The following is a 19,346-nucleotide window of genomic DNA, read 5'->3' on the forward strand; positions in this document are numbered from 1 at the left end:
CTGCGCAGTCACCCTCTCTGCAAGAGTGCGGGACATTGGGTGGAGTTTCTATGGACACTGGGTGGGATCACCTAGTGTTGGGGGAAGCGTCCTGCGCGACGCAGTTAGTGTCTCCTCTAGAGAGGGACACCTGTTATGGTGGTATTGATATCACCTGCTTGCTTTGCATGTCAGTAAAAGACATTGGTTATTATATACGTACAGTGTATGTGATTATTGTATTTGTCCTGCGAGGAACTACTCCCCCTCTGGTGGGAGCCATCGCAGGTGGAGGCGCTGCACCGAGTAAGTGGTTACTCATAGTATCATAATTGCCCCAGGTTCCCCGTGGCGGAAGCTCAGCCCTCCTGTGAGCCAACAGGTAACGCACCACACCCCTGGTAACACTGTACTGCACCGACACACTTTATTCGAGCAAATACCCAGTATGTACCTGGCAGATACCTGGAATGCGCCGCTCCTCACCTCTGACAAGCCCCGTTGCGTTTGCCTTCCCAGCCTGGGTTCATGCCTGGCTGACGGGCGGCTGATCTGTTAAATGATAATGATTAGGATTTAATAGGCTGCAATGCTTCGCGTGTCTACCAGATGGCATAAATTCATGAATTGTAATGCAGTATATATATATATATATACTGTGCAGTATTGCAGCCAGCGGGAATAAAATGCTTCAATCCCTGCCTGGAAAATACCTCAATGCACTCGGGCAGAAAACAGTCACAAACCTCAATACACCCGGGTATACCCGAATTCGTGGGACTAGCCGAGCTCGAATAAAGTGTGTCGCCAGTGTATGTTCCTTGCACCCACAATATATCTGCGATTGGGGGGGGGGGGGGAATACCCGTTACACTTGCTTTGAAATATTTCTAGGCTGGGTAGGTTTACCATATCACATTTTAAGTTATGGTGGGTGAAAAAGGCAACAAAAATCCTCCACGTTAGCATATTGCCAATGAAGAATATCACTTGTGAGCACATTCACATATACGTGTGTGTGTGTGTATGTGTGTGTATATATATATATAGTGGTCGACAAATCACCAAAAAAATCTACTCGCCACACAAAAAAATCTACTCGCCACCTCTAGTACCAAACGTGTGCTGCTTGGGCCAATAGGAGCTCGCCATGATGTTAAATCCACTCGCCCGGGGCGAGCAAATGTATAGGTTTGTCGAACACTATATATATATATATATATATATATATATATATATATATATATATATATATATATATATATATATATATATATATATATATATATATATATATATATGTGTGTGTGTTAAAATAATTAATATTTAATTCTTATAAAGAGTGTGTATATATGGCACAGAGAGAGGGGCAGTGGATGCAGGAGACAGAGGGATCAGTGGGTACAGGATGCAAAGAAGGGCAGTGGGTGTAGGAGGCAGAGAGGGGTGTTGGTTGCAGGAGGCAGCGTTAGATGTGTAGTGGTTGCAGGAATGAGAGCAAATAGGGCAGTGGGCGCAGGGGGCAGAAACAGAAAGGTGCAGTGGGTGCAAGAGGGAGAGAGACAGGAAGAGGAAATGGAGCCTCTGTGCAGAGACGAAGGGGCAGTGGTTGCAGGAGAGAGAAATGGAGAGGTGGGCAGAAACAGGGAGACAATGAGTGCAGGAGGTAGAGACAGAGGGGCAGGAAGGAGGGGGAGAGGAGATGTGTGCTCAGGAGGAAGAAAGGGACACTGGGTTCAGGAGGAAGAAAGGGACAGTGGGTTCAGGAGGAAGAGAGGGACAGTGAGTGCAGGAGGAAGAGAGGGACAGGGAGTGCAGGAGGAAGAGAGGGACAGGGAGTGCAGGAGGAAGAGAGGGACAGGGAGTGCAGGAGGAAGAGAGGGACAGGGAGTGCAGGAGGAAGAGAGAGGGGCAGCGAGCACAGGAGGAAGAGAGAGGGGCAGCGAGCACAGGAGGAAGAGAGGCAGCGAGCGTAGGAGGAAGAGAGAGGGGCAGCGAGCGCAGGAGGAAGAGAGGGGCAGCGAGCGCAGGAGGAAGAGAGGGACAATGGGCAGAGAGAGAGGGGCAGTGAAAGCATAGAAATTCAAATGTGGGCCCTGATCGTTACTCTGGATTTGAAATGAAACAACCGAGATGCAATAGAAGTGCAGACTTTCAGCTTTAATTCAAGGGGTTGAACAAAAATATTGTATGAAACGTTTAGGAATTGCAACCATTTTCATACACAGTCCCCTTATTTCAGGGGCTCAAATGTAATTGGAGAAATTAACACAATCATAAATAAAATGTTCATTTTTAATACTTTGTCGAGAATCCTTTGCAGGCAATGACTGCTTGAAGTCGGGAACGCATGGACATCACCAAACGCTGGGTTTCCTCCTTTGTGATGCTTTGCCAGGCCTTTACTGCAGCTGTTTTCAGTTGTTGTTTGTTCGGGGTCTTTCTGCCTTAAGTTTTGTCTTCAGCAAGTGAAATGCATGCTCGATCGGGTTGAGATCAGGTGATTGACTCGGCCATTGCAGAATATTCCACTTCTTTGCCTTAAAAAACTCCTGGATTGCTTTCGCAGTATGTTTTGGGTTATTGTCCATCTGTAAAGTGAAGCGCCGTCCAATCAACTTCGCTGAATTTAGCTGAGTCTGAGCAGACAATAAATCCCTATACACTTCAGAATTCATCCGGCTGCTTCTATCTTCTGTCACATCTTATTTTATTAATATATAAATTTGAAATTTGTATGGTTGTTGGTAGATGTGGTGAATCTGATTGGTCCTCAGCCTCTGGCCAATCAGATTGGTGGCTCTATGACGTCACCCAACTGCCACTCTTCTTCTCACCCAACTGACACACACACACACACTTCACCCAGCTCACCTCCCCGCCGGCTCCCCCCCCCCATCACCCCTCCAGCTCACCTACCCGCCGGCTCCCCCCATCACACCCCCCCCCCAGCTCACCTCCCCCCAGGCTCACCCGAGCCCCGGCCAGCAGCAGCATGCGGGTAGTGTCGCCGCCAACACAGCTCTGCGCGGGGGGGGGGACAGGCAGTGGGCAGGCAGCCAACGGAAGGACCCCCTTCATCCTGCAGCTGCCTCCGGTAAGATGGCGGCGCCGAGTGGGCAGGCAGCCTCCGGAAGGACCCCCATCCTCCTGCAGCTGCCTCCGGTAAGTTGGCGTCGCCGAGTGGACAGGCAGTGGGCAGGCAGCCTCCGGAAGGACCCCCGTCCTCCTGCAGCTGCCCCCGGTAAGATGGCGGCGCACAGCGGACAGGCGCTGGCGCAGGGGGGGGGGGAGGGAGTCAGGAGAGGGGGAAGGGAGTCAGGAGAGAGGGGGGGAGAGGGAGTCAGGAGAGAGGGAGTCAGGAGAGGGGGGGACAGGGAGTCAGGAGAGGGGGGGACAGGGAGTCAGGAGAGAGGGGGGACAGGGAGTCAGGAGAGAGGGGTGGGAGAGGGAGTCAGGAGAGAGGGGGGGGAGAGGGAGTCAGGAGAGAGGGGGGAGAGGGAGTCAGGAGAGAAGGGGGGGAAGCCCACTGACTGACACACACACTCACTCACTGACACACACACTCACTGACTGACACACACTTCCCCCCTCAGTCAGCTCAGCTGCCAAACACATGTGGGGCACGGAGCTGTGAACGGGGGGGGGGGAACGGAGCTGTGAATGGGGGGGAGGGGGGAAACAAAGCATTGAATGGGGGGGGGAATCGGAGCTGTGAACAGTGGGGGGTGGGGGGCACAGCTCTGAACAGCTGTGAAGAGGGGGGGAAGGGAGTTGAGAGGGAGGATGGGGAGCCAGAACATTACATCACGGGCATATCATCTAGTCATAAATAAACACTAGTGACCCAGTGCAATTGTAAGCCATTCATGCCTTGCCATCACACTGCCTCCACCGTGTTTTACAGATGATGTGGTATGCTTCGGATCATGAGCCGTTCCATGCCTTCTCCATACTTTTTTCTTCCATCATTCTGGTACAGGTTGATCTTAGTTTCATCTGTCCAAAGAATGCTATTCCAGATCTGGGCTGGCTTTTTTAGATATTGTTTGGCAAAGTCTAATCTGGCCTTTCTATTCTTGAGGCTTATGAATGGTTTGCACCTTGGGGTGAACCCTCTGTATTTTCTCTAGTGAAGTCTTCTCTTTATGGTAGACTTGGATAATGATATGCCTAGCTCCTGGAGAGAGTTCTTCACTTGGCTGGATGTTGTGAAGCGGTTTTTCTTTACCATGGAAAGGATCCTACGATCATCCACCACTGTTGTCTTCCGTGGACGTCCAGGCCTTTTTGTGTTGCAGAGCTCACCAGTGCGTTCTTTTTTTCTCCGAATGTACCAAACTGTTGTATTGGCCACTCCTAATGTTCCTATTATCTCTCTGATGGATTTTTTTTTTTTTTTGCAGCCTAAGGATGCCCTGTTTCACTTGCATTGAGAGCTCCTTTGACCGCATGCTGTGGGTTCACAGCAACAGCTTCCAAATGCGAATGCCACAACTGGAATCAACTGCAGACCTTTTACCTGCTTAATTGATGATGAAATAACGAAGGAATAGCCCACACCTTTCCATGAAACAGCTTTTCAATTCAAGAGTCAATTGTCCAATTACTTTTGGTCCCTTGAAAAAGAGGGGGCTACATATTAAAGAGATGTAATTCCTAAACCCTTCCTCCAATTTGGATGTGAATACCCACAAATTAAAGCTGATAGACTGCACTTTAAGCCCATATTCATTATTTAACTGTAACTTGAATTTATTTTGGTACACAGTCGAAATAACAAAACTTGTATCAGTGTCCAATTATTTCCGGACCTAACTGTATATACATATAGTTAAATGTGTAATTTGTTCCATAGTTTCCTATTTTGGATATAAAGAATTGTACAGTTGCACACAATCTTTCTCTTCCCTTGTTAAATTGTGCTTTAAAGTGATTACCTCAGTTAGCTTATATGTCTCTTGGGAAGCCATACGGTATATGGAATCAAAATATTAAAGTCCTTATGCCAACAACAAGGAGCGGATGAAGCTTATTCTTCATTTTGATGGCCGCATGTTATTTTGTTTTTGGAAATTAAATCCCGAGACCTATTTCAGCTGTTATCCCATTGTGCTCAGATCAGCCCCTCATATCAGTGCTGGAACTCGACTCAAAAGGCACCTTTCTGCCTAGCAACTAGCTCATTTTCTTCAATCCCTGAAGTGAACACGTAGGATGTAGTGGGCACAAACCAATTACAGAGTATCAATCTGCGCAGCGTTCTCTGAGATGAGTGTACTGAAAAGGTATTTGTTTGGGAAGGTGAAGATGTATATTTTTTCTTGTTCTTGCCCTGCTGAACTATGTTAGATGTTGGCGATTAGGTCATGCTCGGAATGGCTGTGCTGGCAAATGATGACTTAGTAGCTAGGGGAATATTTGCGACAATTACTAATCTAATAAACGTGGTTGTAAGAACTTGAAGAAGCAGAAGGATTTTCCTATAGGCGCACACTCAATCATTCAAAAATGACATTTATTTGTTTATATTCTCCTTTAATTCTAATCGCAAACTTTATTAGATTCCCGTTTTCTGGAGAAATGATGATGCAGAGTAATATTTCATCAAAAATGATGGCAGGTTTAAAAGACGCAAATTTCTAACACGTTTGAGGTCATTTATCAAAGTATCACTGCCGCAAAATGGGGAAAAAAAAACCTGCCAAATTTATCGAGAATATTTTTCTTCTATTGAAGGCAATGTGTTGTTTTTAATTCGATAAATCCGGTGAAGTACATTTGCACCCATTTTGGAGCCAGGAAACTATGATAAATAACCCACAGACGTTACAAATATTTAGTAACTTCTGCATCATTTTTTCCCTAGTTGGGTAACAAGCTTTCAGTAATTGGCCTACTTTTAAAAGAGCACTTTAAAAAATATATTTATACTTGAAGCAGGTATAAATCCGTAGGTGCTGCCGGCATCCCTATACAGTTGAAAGTGCCTGTGTCACGGGAGCCAATAGTAAGACACAAGTGATGACGTTGCAGCTTCCTATTGGCCCGCAGGACTTTTAAACCTCCATATTGTGAACCCAGCCAGGGCTGCTACCGGCTGCATCTGTAGAGGTAATTATCTCGGGAAGCAGGGGGTCCCTGGAGCTGAAATCTATGCGTTCAGCTGCAGAAACTCCTTGCTTCAATCCTATTTAAAAAATAAAATGTTGCCAGGTGTGCTGCTTTAAGAGCTATTAAATGCATCTTGAATGTTAAAAGAAACATTAAAAATGTTATAGAAAGTGTCAGATGCTTCATAGTTTTTTGCTTTTATTTGTGTGTATATATATATATATATATATATATATATATATATATATATATATATATATATATATATATATATATACAAATAAAAAGATCACTTGTGAGCACATTACATGTCTTAGACAGGTCTGCAACCCTGCCTTTAACCATTCTCATCCAGCATACAGTGTTTCCACTGCAGCAAGGGATTCTGGGAAATGACATGCAAATGAGCAGACGTGACACCTTTTGCCTGAAAAACCAATGTTACATGGAGCCCATATAAGCTAATGCTCGCTGTTAACACAGCTTTAAAGCACAGCATGGGAATCAGATGCCTACACACACAAAAAGATAAACAGCGCGGCTCCCATAGTGCATAAATGTATATAACGTTTAATAAAAATGTGGATTACGGCCACTCACAAGATACCAGGCGTGCTCCGGGAGTGCACGTCCGCACTAGGCTCCCTCCACACACACGTACTGTAATACCGGCACTTTCACCACTGTCTGGTGTCAGTGTTGCAGTATTGACCACACTGTACACAGTTCGGCTCCAGAATAAAAGACAGCGCAGCCCACCCTACGCGTTTTGACGCTATCCCACGGAGTGCGCCCGGTATCGGTGGCAGGAAGGCGCTCCTGCTACACGGGATTTTGCAAGCTTTTCCTGTGTCTTCAATGAATCCACGGTGATATCGGTGTACCGTATTATATGTCCTCTGCGCAACTTCAATTTTTATCTTGGGGGGGGGGCGTAATCCACATTTTGGTTGTTATTTTTATTAAACGTTATACACATTTATGGGATGTGGGAGCCGCGCTGTCCCTCTTTTTGTATTTTACTTGCTGAGGAAGGAGGCTGTTCCTGAGGATAGCTGTCGGCGTTTCCTGGAGCGTTTCCTGGAGCTGCACACATTTTATTTATATTTATATTTTCATTTTTTATCGGCAACATCTGCTTTATTGGTTTATAGCCCATCGTGTCTGTCTTCTCCCTTTTCTACCCCTCCTTGTTTTATATGGTGGTTTGTCTGTTTGGTTCATTTTTGCTATTTTTACTGTCATTTAACTTCTTTAATTAATATTGGTGCAGCACTTATTACTTCAGCTTTATCTCCACCAGCCACAACATTTGTATATTGTAAGGTTACTTTGTTATAGTATTTTATTTGGGCGCAGTATTTTTGTTTTTGTGTTATATATATATATATATATATATATATATATATATATATATATATATATATATATATATATAACTATTAGATCAGCATAAAACTTAATTTTGTAGTAATAACGATTCCTTTCCCCTCTATGTTTGATAACAATTCACTTAGGATTTGAAAAGATGCACTATTTCCACGAAAATGCAAAAAAAAAAAAAAAACTATGACAAAAACTAATTGTGGAAGAAGCAGCAGAGTGAATGAAAGCTGGTAGGCACAAGAAGGAAACTAAGGACAGTGGTTTAATGGGATGATTCCTGGTGATATATATAATGTATTTGGGAAATGGCTGCACACTCAGTATTAAGTATCCTACAGATATAAAGAAAAAACCAGAATGGTCTAATTATCTGCACCATACAAAATGCATGCAAAAATAGAGGGTGTTTATTGACCTATAACATGAAGGAGTCCGACGTTCCGGTCCCCTAAGGTAACCTTCAGGTATATTTATATATTTGTATATATATATATATATATATATATATATATATATATATCAAATGGAAATATTACTGTATGCTCATTTGCATGTCTTAGATAGGTCTGCAACCCCGCCTTTCACCATTATCACCCAGCACACAGCACTTCCACTGCAGCAAGGGATTCTGGGAAATGACATGCAAATGAGCACACAGTCCAACCTTTTGCTTCAAAACCATTTTTAACATGGTTCCCTACAGGCTTAAGCTTGCTGCATGGTCGCAGCTTTGAGCACAGCCAGGGTTAAGATACATAGCCAGTAAACCCACCCACAGACAGCCGTTTCGACCTTGATGGGTCTCATCAGTGTGGGGTTGGTTATACTGGCTATGCAAAAATGAAGCAATGAGGATGGGTTTTACCATACTCAGTTAAGTTATGGTGGGTAAAAAAAGTGACAAAAGCCCTCCACAGCATATACATATATACATAAAACAAGTGCATTGAAATATGATGAAAGTTTGAAATGTTTCATTTATGTTGGTAACTCTGAGGTTACATTTCTTTTTCTGTTTAGAGAAAATGGTATTATTTTAGAGAGCCTTCATTTCTGTTTTTCAAGATAAAATACTATTATTATTAAAAAAAAATTAAGTGGTCCGAATAGCTTTTCCTCAATGTTAAATCAATGTAAAACATTTTTGAAGCCTATCACAGCACTACTTTTGATCACTGTTGACATTATATACTTTTGATCTGTTTTGGAGCCTTCTGGGGGCACGTGGTCTTATTGTCCACATTCCAAAGAGACTGAATCAGATCACCTCACGTACAGGCTCAAAAAGGGACTAACATCATTTATAAACGACTCCCAGGCAATAATTAGTGTACAGTGCTCGTAATGATATTAAACAAGGCAAAACCTGAGTTTTTTTCGTTCTCCTAAAACAAACAAGTAGATAAAAATAAGTGCACTACCACAATGTGGTTTCAGGCGGTGGTCAGAACAGTAGCATTAATCCTGCCAGCATAAGTCTTCCAGGTGGTTTTATTTTTTACACAGAACAAATCTACTCTCTGGTTAATTGGTTTGTATCTGTGTCAGACAAGATAGTGGCAACAAACATTTTATTATTTATTTTTATTTATAAAATGTTTTACTATTAAATAATACAGCATAAAGCATGTCCTGGGCATAGAGTTTCCAGGTGTCCAGTATTGAACCGAACTGTCCAGTAAAATTGTTTCCTCCATCCTTATTGGCTGCTGCTGGGTAATGCAGGAGGCGGTGGTGTCAGGAGCCTGGGGGTGGGGCCAAGGAGAGGAGGAAACCGCGGGGAGAGGTGAGCAAGGTGTGTGTATGTGTGCCTGTCTCGAGCGTGTCTCACCTTTCACCATTGTGTCCAGTATTTTTGGAGAAGCCACCTGGCAACCCTACCTGGGCACAGAGTTATTGTGACAATACATGTACATTAAATGAACAGAGGTTATACATTCCATGTACAGGCATTTAATGAACAGTTAGAGATAATATATGATTATGGGCGTATGTAACAGTTACAGACAAGATTAAAATGTGAGACTGCTGAAGTCTTAAAAGAATTTAGCATGGAGGCGGCTTTGAGAGTCTCTGGTAGGTTGTTCCAGTTGTGAGGTGCACGGTAACATTCTCTAAAGTGCCCAGGATCAGTGCTGCAAGTTAACATACATTTTTAAAAGAGTAGCATACCCTCAAGCTGTACCTATTTATCAAGTACAGTACTTATGTTTTATGTCTTTACCCATTATCCCCTTCGCTGTAAGGCTGCACTTATAGTGCCAGCAACGCTGACGTCGCACTGCGGTCGCTGGAAAAATCAAATTGAAGTGACTTCCAGCGATCGCGACCAAGCCGTCGCGCCGCTCCTACTAGAAGCGCACGCGACGGCGCCAATACATTTGTTTTGATGCGGCATCGCTGTCGCCGGCACTATAAGCGCAGCCTTAGAGGCACCTGTAATGCATTGCACCGGCAGTGATGGGGCAAGTTGAGCAGGTGAGCCATGTTCACCCATTGTCCCTATTTCTGCCCGTGTGTGTGTGGAGCATTCGCTGTGCCACCTGTCCTGGAACGTGCAGCTAACACCAGAACTTAAAGACCAATGGCTCATTTGATAAATCATTAGTGCGTGTTAGGAAATCTTATCCACTTTTATATTAGGTATGTACTGCTGCGGCCCCTCCTATCCAACTTACCGGGAAAAATGCGGGGATGTTTTCTGACTGTCACGGGCCTTCTCCGCGCGGCCCGAAATCAGCTGATAGCGCTAATAGCGCTAATAGCGCTAGACAATGAAAGCGCCTATAAACAATAGAAATGCCCACAGGCGCCGAAAACGGCCCGCATCAGCCCGCGATTTTAAATTAAAGGAAAATAAAGGCGGCCGCCACTGTATAACAAATACAAAAATATAATGACACAGGTTTTGTTAGTCAAATTCATTTTGGTGACTTCATTAAGTCTACATGAGTCTACAAAATATGTTGGTGATGAGGCAGGCACAGGTAGCCCCCTTTTTTGGTGGCTAGTCCACACAAACAATGCCATTCTGTCCCTGCATCACTAAAAGAGCTTGCAGAAAGACTCACTTTGGGATAGTGTATTAAACGCCTAGAAAATATTGTCACGATGTTCTTGGCTGTGTCAAATGTAAGAAACACATTTTTATTTAGAGGAGATGACTGCTCCAGAAGCAGCATTTGTTACATCCTTTTCTAATATGTTTAACGTTGTTCTCTAACTCCTTCTGTTGCTCCACATAACAAATCCCCAGATTAAAAAGATCACCTTGATACACTGAAGCGAAGAGGTACACGTTCACAAATCCTCTTTTGGTGCCAATGTAATATGTTGAATTTTAAGCTTAACAATTACATAGAGACCTTGTCTATGGTGTATATATCATTATGCCTCCCATGTGTAGGCAGAAAAGCAACTCGGGCAGCCCGAGGTTGTTGCAGTCGGCATGCTTGTACATATTAAGTACTCTCTATATGCCTGGGGTGCATATCTGCCAGGTGCTGTGCACTGACAAATCTATGTAATAATTCAGACATCTGTTCACCTGGAAAGCAGGCTGAGGAATATAAAACTCTGTCACACCAGCCCGCCTTCCAAAAAATGTAGGTCATCCGGATTGCATCCAAACAACATGGCTTAGTACTGTTTGTTGGAACGGCCCTGAATGAGCCAGCAGCTTAATGCAGGATTCGCAATCGCTAAAAAGATCCTAGTTTTGTATAAGAAGAACTTCAATACTTTCATCATTATCAGATACCCTTGATGTATCGTTGTGCTTCAGTGGAAATGTTTGGACACACTCGTTTATTGTGGAAAACCTTTTCCTGGAAATATAAACTGCTTTTGTGTACACCGTTTAATGTTGCTGATTTCTGATATTGCTATAATTTTTTTTCAGCATTCATTGCTGGCTTTTTACTGGAGCCCTGATTCAAAGGTGCCTTCATGTTAGTATCACAATTCAAACAAATAAATCAGAAATCTGTTTGTGTTTAGTAATTGTGCTCTGAGAAAAATAAAATGTCTGGGATACATTGCCTCAATTTCCTTTTGACCTTGAGTATAAGACTCATCTTTTCACACCGCTGGTTCTGATCCCCTCTCTTTGTGTAAGCAGGTTTTCGTACAGCATAATAGAGAGAAGAAGTGGAGAAAGTATATTCTGATTGAGTATGGAAGAACTTCAGGGACGTTTTTAAAAATTTGAAATGAAACAATATATAGATTTGACACAATCACTAACGGCATAGCGGGCAATACATTTGCAGAACAGTGTGTTGCAGACGCCTCTTATGCGAAAGAGGTGAACTAAAAACAAATAGAAATATTTGGGTGATTTTGAAGTTGAAAGCACTAAGAAAAAGTCATTTTCAATTGTGACTGTATATATAAACTCTCTCACTCTGGGTTTTTGAGGTCTGTCAAAGGAAAAGGAATTGATAATGTAATGTGATACTGTATTAAAAAAGTGTGAGGCTTAATCGTCTAAAGGTAGAGTTAGTCTTAAATGGGGCTGTTCCCTTGCATGTTTTATTTACAGTACTGTATAGTAGGAAGTCAGTTTTTACCTCTAGTTTTTTCGCTGATATTTTTTCTACTATGTATCTTATTGCTGCAAACCTAGTCAAAACCTAAATTCATATGGTGGCTTATCCACTCTCACTTAATGACGTCAGTCATCAGTAGACCTGAAGGAACCTTATCTGAGAAGACCTTTTTTCTGCCACGATCCTTTGTAGTTTGCATGAAAACCAGATCTGTGCTGCCTGGTGGCAGGGACAACTTGATGTGCCATCGGTAGGGTTGCCAGGTGTCCGGTATTGAACTGGACTGTCCTGTATTTGGATACTCTGTCCAGTAAAAAATGAGAGGTACTGTAATACTGGACATGTATGTGTCCGGTATTTTCGTCCCTTGACATAGTTACATAGTAGATGAGGTTGAAAAAAGACGTACGTCCATCAAGTTCAACCTATGCTAAATTTAGGCAACAGATACGTTATCCTATATCTATACTTACTTATTGATCCAGAGGAAGGCAAACAAAAAACCCCATTAAGGGGAAAAATGAATTCCTTCCTGACTCCAAGAATTGGCAATCGGATGAATCCCTGGATCAACATCCTTCCCATGTATACTTATTTGGTATATCCCTGTATACCTTTCCCATCTAAAAAGATGTCCAACCTTTTTTTGAACAAATCTATTGTATCTGCCATCACAGTCTCCATGGGTAATGAATTCCACATTTTAACTGACCTTAATGTAAAGAACCCTTTCCTTTGTTGCTGGTGAAATTTCCTTTCCTCCAACCTTAAGGGATGGCCCCGAGTCCTTTGTACTGCCCGTGGGATGAATAGTTCTTTTGAAAGCTCCTTGTATTGTCCCTGAATATATTTGTATATAGTTATCATATCCCCTCTTAGACGCCTCTTTTCTAATGTAAATAAATCTAATTTAGCTAGCCTCTCCTCATAAATTAGAATGTCCATCCCCTTTATTAATTTGGTGGCTCTTTTCTGCACTCTCTCTAGTTTCATAATGTCTTTTCTTAGGATTGGTGCCCAAAATTGTACTCCATATTCAAGGTGTGGTCTTACTAATGCTTTGTAAAGGGGCATAATTATGTTTACTTCCCTTCCATCCATTGCCCGTTTGATGCAAGATAAGATCTTGTTTGCCTTTGCAGCTACTGCATGACATTGGGCACTATTGCTAAGCCTGCTGTCTACAAGCACTCCTAAATCCTTCTCCATCAAGGATTCCCCCAATATATCTCCATTTAATTTGTAAGTCGCCTTTTTATTCTTGCATCCCAAATGCATAACCTTACATTTATCTGTATTAAACCTCATCTGCCATTTACCTGCCCACGTTTCCAGTCTCTCCAAGTCCTTCTGAAGAAAAATTACATCCTGCTCTGATTCTATTACCTTACACAATTTAGTATCATCAGCAAAGATGGAGACTTTGCTCTCGATCCCAACCTCAAGGTCATTAATAAACAAGTTAAAAAGCAGGGGTCCCAGTACCGATCCTTGAGGTACTCCACTCACGACTTTAGCCCAACCTGAAAAAGTTCCATTTATGACAACCCTCTGTTGTCTGTCCTTTAACCAGTTTTCAATCCAGGTGCATATATTATTACTGAGTCCAATTTTCTTTATTTTGTACACCAACCTCTTGTGTGAAACCGTATCAAAAGCCTTTGCAAAATCTAAGTAGACCACATCAACTGCATTACCCTGGTCTAAATTCCTACTTACCTCCTCAAAGAAACAAATAAGGTTAGTTTGGCATGATCTATCCTTCATAAATCCATGCTGACTATTACTAATAATTTTGTTTTCCATTAGGTATTCCTGAATATTATCCCGTATTAAACCTTCAAGTAGTTTCCCTACTATTGAAGTCAGGCTTACAGGTCTGTAATTCCCCGGGTGTGATCTAGCTCCTTTTTTAAATATAGGCACCACATCTGCTTTACGCCAATCTTGTGGTACTGAGCCTGTGGAAATGGAGTCCTTGAATATTAAATATTATGGTTTTGCTATTACTGAGCTTAACTCCTTGAGAACTCTTGGATGTATGCCATCGGGGCCAGGTGCCTTATTTACATTAATTTTTTCAAGTCGCTTATGAACTTCTTCCTCAGTTAACCAATTGTTCATTAATATGGAGGTTGTGGCTTCCTCCTGCGACACTACTATTGAATTTGATTCTTCCCTGGTAAACACAGAGGCAAATAATTTGTTTAATACCTCTACTTTTTCCTTATCTACAATAATCTGCCTACCCATCGCACACTGAAAGGGTCCTATATTTTCTTTTCTCATTTTTTTGTTATTAAGGTACTTAAAGAACTTTTTAGGGTTGACCTTACTTTCTATTGCAATCCTTTTTTCATTATCCATTTTTGCTAATTTGATTGCCCTTTTGCAATTTTTGTTACATTCCTTATAATTCTGATACGATGTCTCTGTCCCTTCTGACTTAAAGAATCTAAACGCCTTCCTCTTCTTGTCCATTTCCTCCCCTACCTGTTTATTTAGCCACATTGGTTTTGACTTATTTCTTTTATACTTATTACCCAATGGTATACACTGATAAGTGTGCTTTTCTAACAATGTTTTAAAGACTGCCCATTTATCTTCTACATTTTTCCTTGCAAAAACATCATCCCAGTGTATTACTACTAGATTAGACCTCAGTTTATTAAAATCTGACTTTCTAAAGTTTAAAGTTTTTGTTGAACCCAAGTAATCTGTTTTTTGATAATTTGTTTCCAAATGTTCCAGGACTTGAATATTTGTTATTACTTCTACATTGTTTGATATGACCAAATCCAGAACTGCCCCTCTCCTGGTTGGTTCCTCAATAATTTGGGTCATATAATTATCTTTAAGCACCCCCAAAAACCTGTTTCCCTTTGTTGTAACGCTAATCTCATTGCCCCAGTCTATGTCTGGATAATTAAAATCCCCCATTATGCAAACATGACCCAGTTTTGATGCCTTCTCCATTTGCAAAAGTATTTTAGCTTCCTCAATCTCACAGATATTTGGTGGTTTATAGCATATTCCCACAAACATTTTCTTTATACTTTTACTTCCACTGCTAATTTCTATCCACAAGGTCTCTACATTTTCATCATTCCCTTCATAGATATCATCCCTTATAATAGGTTTTAGATCCGGTTTAACATATAAACATACTCCACCTCCCGTTCTATTTGTTCGATCCTTCCGAAAAAGAGAATAACCCTCTAAATTAACTGTCCAGTCATGAGTTTCATCCCACCATGTTTCAGTAATGCCTATGCTCCCTTGCAGCTATTAATTTAAGCTCCCCCATTTTATCTGTCAGGCTTCTTGCATTAGCAAGTATGCATTTAAGTTTTTTTTCAGCCTGTACTATTATCTTATCTGCTCCTTCCTTTCTGCTCCCACTTGGTTTAGTCTTTAGAAGTTTTCTAGTATTATCTCTATTTACTATGGGTATCTCACTGCTTGTCAAACTTGCACTTGCCCTCATTCTACCACCATACAACCTTGTATCCTCATCTATTCCATTTAGTTCATTATCTGTTTCATTCCCCTCCCCCCTCCATCCTAGACATAGTGACCTGATGCACCTTTCACCATTGAGTCCAGTATTTTTGGAGAAGCCACCTGGCAACCCTAGCCATCGGTGAGAAGAAAAACCTCTCAATGAAGAGAGAAAGTCAGCGGGCACCGCTAGACAAAAGTATAAGGCTGGACTGTGCTATTGCAGAAAAAATATGTTTATTTAAGTCAAACAAAAAATGGATACAAAGGGATAAGTCCCCTGTAAAACTAACGTGTTTCACCCCTATGGGGCTTTGTCAAGAGAATGCACCTGGCCTCGCACTTAGAAGCCCCACTCTGTTCGCCGGCCCAACTTTTGTGATCAAACTTTTAAATGTTGTGGTAGTTCAATTGACCACAACAACATTTAAACTGTGATTAACGGAGTTGGACAAGGGGTGGAGTGCAAGTGCTGGCGTCTCCTGCTGCCATACAAAGTCAAATTGTGGCGCGTTGCCTTGACGTCACATGACGTAGGAGGCCCTCCGCGCACACAGTGTATTGGTCCCACTGCTATACTCCCAGCCACCCCTGGTCAAGTGGAGAAGGTGAGGATAAACAGCAGAGGTTGCCATGTGAAAACACTGCTGCAGGCTTTGGGCATTTTTTATGCAAATTAAAATCAAATCAAGAAAAGATGGGGTTGGGAAATGAGGTTGGTAGTCTGCTCTACGGGGCATAACACTAAGCTCACTTTCAAAATAGATCATATTGCAGGGAACTACACCTTTAAATAAACTAGTGTGTGTGTGTGTGTGTGTGTGTGTGTGTGTGTGTGTGTGTGTGTGTGTGTGTGTGTGTGTGTGTGTGTGTGTGTGTGTGTGTGTGTGTGTGTGTGTGTGTGTGTTCGTTCAAATCCCGCCTGGGCCAGTGTGTGCGGCTTTTGGGTAAATCACTTTGTCTTCTTGTGCCTTCCCGGAATGTAGTTGAAAACGAAACATACCTCGGTGAAGCATCTTGAAGGATGTACCTGCTGTCGAGTTCCAGACATATCTGCCTGTAAGATACAGGGGAATATGTATTAAGATTGCAATGTAGTATGCAATTTCCTCCAAAACGTGCAGCGTAAAGTTCCATCTGCATCACAATGCGCTGGAGGCAAATGAATGTAACTTGTTAAAGCAGCTGTCTGCCCTAATCAACATTTTTCCATTTACTTGTATTTGAGAGATTTATTTCCCTCCCCAACGCTTTATTTTATTTCTAATATCTGGTGCTTCGTTCAGGAGATATAAGCTTTTGAAGTGTTAAGTGTCTGAGGGGTTAAGATGGAGCTCTGGGTGGTGTTGCTTCTTTAAGTTTGTTTCGTACATTTGGCACCAATTCCTTAGGCTGACATTATACCAAGGGCTGCAAGGCAGCAGCGCTATTCTGTGACGTCACCCTGCGCTGCCGCCGAGCAGCATCTTGATTATACCAGGGAGACAGGGCAGAGGAGGCGTGGCCGTGAGCAATTCGCCTTCGTTGGCTGAAGCGCTCACGTGACACGGCCGTTGACGGAGAATAACTCATTTGGAAGTCTCTTCCACAGCCGTCCGCTTTGCAGTACGGTGCGTGACGTGACCGTCGCCATTTGGTATGAGCACTTCAATTGTATGTATGCTACTTCACTCCAAGCGACGCCACGCACGTTTTTCGGTATAAACATGGCCTTAGGTGAAGAGATTAAAGTCTCCCTAAACCTGGCCGATTTATTTGGTGCAAATATGGAAGAAACTGCGCCATTTATAGCCCCACATTGTGACACATTTAATTATAATATATTTCTGGTCTATCTCCTCTAACTCCTCCAGAACACGCAATGGCTCATGCGTAGCAAATTGGATCATAGGTCCTTGGTACATTGATGCAAAATTACCTATTTTGTCACTGTTTTAAGAGCAATCTCCTAATGTGCTTCTCTTGATCCATATGGCCCATAGTTTTCTTTTTGTGAGACGTCTAAATAATGTCTTCCACCTTCTCTCATAGGAAGTAAATTGCTTTATTGCCCAATTAACTGTGTTGTGGTTCTCTTCTTTATGGGAAATGTTAAAATGAAACACAATCTGTTGTATATTGTTATTAAGTGGTGCTAAGCCATGGGACACCACCTTGCGCCGGAAGACTCCTTTCACTTGAATGGACAGTGAGTTGTCTTCCGTCTTTATTGGGTATCCTATGACATTGCACCGCTTAGTAAATATGGGCCTTAGTCTCTTAATGAGAATGCACCTTTTAATGGAAGCTTTGTCTTGTTTGCTTTCAGAACTCCCTTCCTCAGAACACCTGAGTGTAGCAGACGCAACATGGTTAGCCCTCAATGTGGTATCGGGAGGTGGCAGCTCCTCCAGTTCTCAACCCATCGGAGTGACCAAAATTGCCAAGTCGGTAATCGCACCGTTGGCAGACCAGAACATCTCTGTATTTATGCTGTCCACCTATCAAACCGACTTTATATTGGTAAGAATGCTTTTTCAGACATTTATTATTCATTTCAATTTTTTTTCCTCAAATAATTATTTAAGTTCTATGAATTTAGTTTTTTAGTATATGTTTTTGTTTCTATAATTGATTTGATAACAAATAGAAAGAACTTGCACTCACCATTAAGCCTGACGAAGGGGCCAGGGGGCCTTGAAACATTGCTCTATTGTGCACATATAGCAGTGTGTGTCTGCTAACATTTCCTCTCCCTGCCTGTGCTGATTTTTTTTCTGTATTGCTGCTTTTTTGATACAGTACATTAAAGCTGCCGTTTACTGTATGTGCATCAATACAATCTGTACACTGAGAAGTGATTAGCCAGGTTGCCGATCGATCCGTTCTCCTATGATCTCTGAAGATTCGGCTCGGGGTTCATTCAATCTCTGTCAGTGCAGCAGAAGAGGACCCAAAATGCAAAGTTCAGTGTGGAAGATCATGTGACCAGGCAGTCACTAGATACAATTGTTGCACTGATAGAGAGCGAGCAGAGATCAAGAGCTAGAGCCTGTTTCAGAAGGGAATGTGACTTTGTAAATGGTTGCTATAGAAACAAAAATGCTTGTTACATTAGAATACATAAAAAATGTCTTTAAAATATTATTATTTTTTAAATGCTATTAGTATTTTCTCATAGTACAGAACTGATTTATTAAAAAAAAAAAAAAAAAAAAAAAAAAACCCAGATGTTGGACATTCCTTGAACTGCAGCTTTATAGAAGAAACTTGGTGAGACCGAAAGCAAAACGCAAGTCATTTTGAGTGCTGATCCAGCTAGGTTTTTGTATAGTTTATTTTCTGATGAAGTAATTATGGAAAAGGACAATTGGTACAGAATAATATCTTAGGCTAAGATTATGCTACCTGCGCGACGGAGCGCGTAGCCCTGCGCACTCCTGCAACCCCAGCGATCTGTGAACTTTAATGCAGGAGATTGGGGAGGCGTGGCGGATGCGTCACGAAGTTGGTTCGTCCTCATTGGCTGAACCGCTCATGTGACGTGGACGTCACGCGTCAGTGCTTGAAAAGACAAAATGTTCTGTCTCTTCAAATCGCGGTTGCGCCATCGCACTCTGTCGTGCACGCACGCACTAGGAGCGGCCTCATAGGCATTAGGCAATTTGTGGTTGGCGCACACGCGAGCGTCATCGCGCGCTGTATAATTGCGGCCTTAGACATTAACTTTTTTGAGTTAATACCACTGTGTAACTTTGTACATCAACAAATATATATATAGAAGGAAAAAAGAGGAGAGAGCGCACGCCCCATAGCGTAAAATAGTATATTTAATGA

General features: G+C 42.3%; 1 protein-coding gene across 3 annotated transcripts in view; it reads left to right on the plus strand.

Moving 5' to 3' along the window:
* The window catches only part of CASTOR2 (cytosolic arginine sensor for mTORC1 subunit 2), a 256,646-nt gene that overhangs the window by 217,169 nt on the left and 20,131 nt on the right, over positions 1–19,346 (plus strand). For all 3 annotated transcript variants that reach the window (XM_075589965.1, XM_075589962.1, XM_075589963.1), the window contains one exon: positions 17,839–18,032. In XM_075589965.1, the coding sequence (XP_075446080.1) occupies positions 17,839–18,032 (194 nt within the window). The remainder of the gene's footprint in view (positions 1–17,838; positions 18,033–19,346) is intronic.

Source organism: Ascaphus truei, chromosome 3 (assembly GCF_040206685.1).
Source record: "Ascaphus truei isolate aAscTru1 chromosome 3, aAscTru1.hap1, whole genome shotgun sequence".
NCBI lineage: Eukaryota > Metazoa > Chordata > Amphibia > Anura > Ascaphidae > Ascaphus > Ascaphus truei.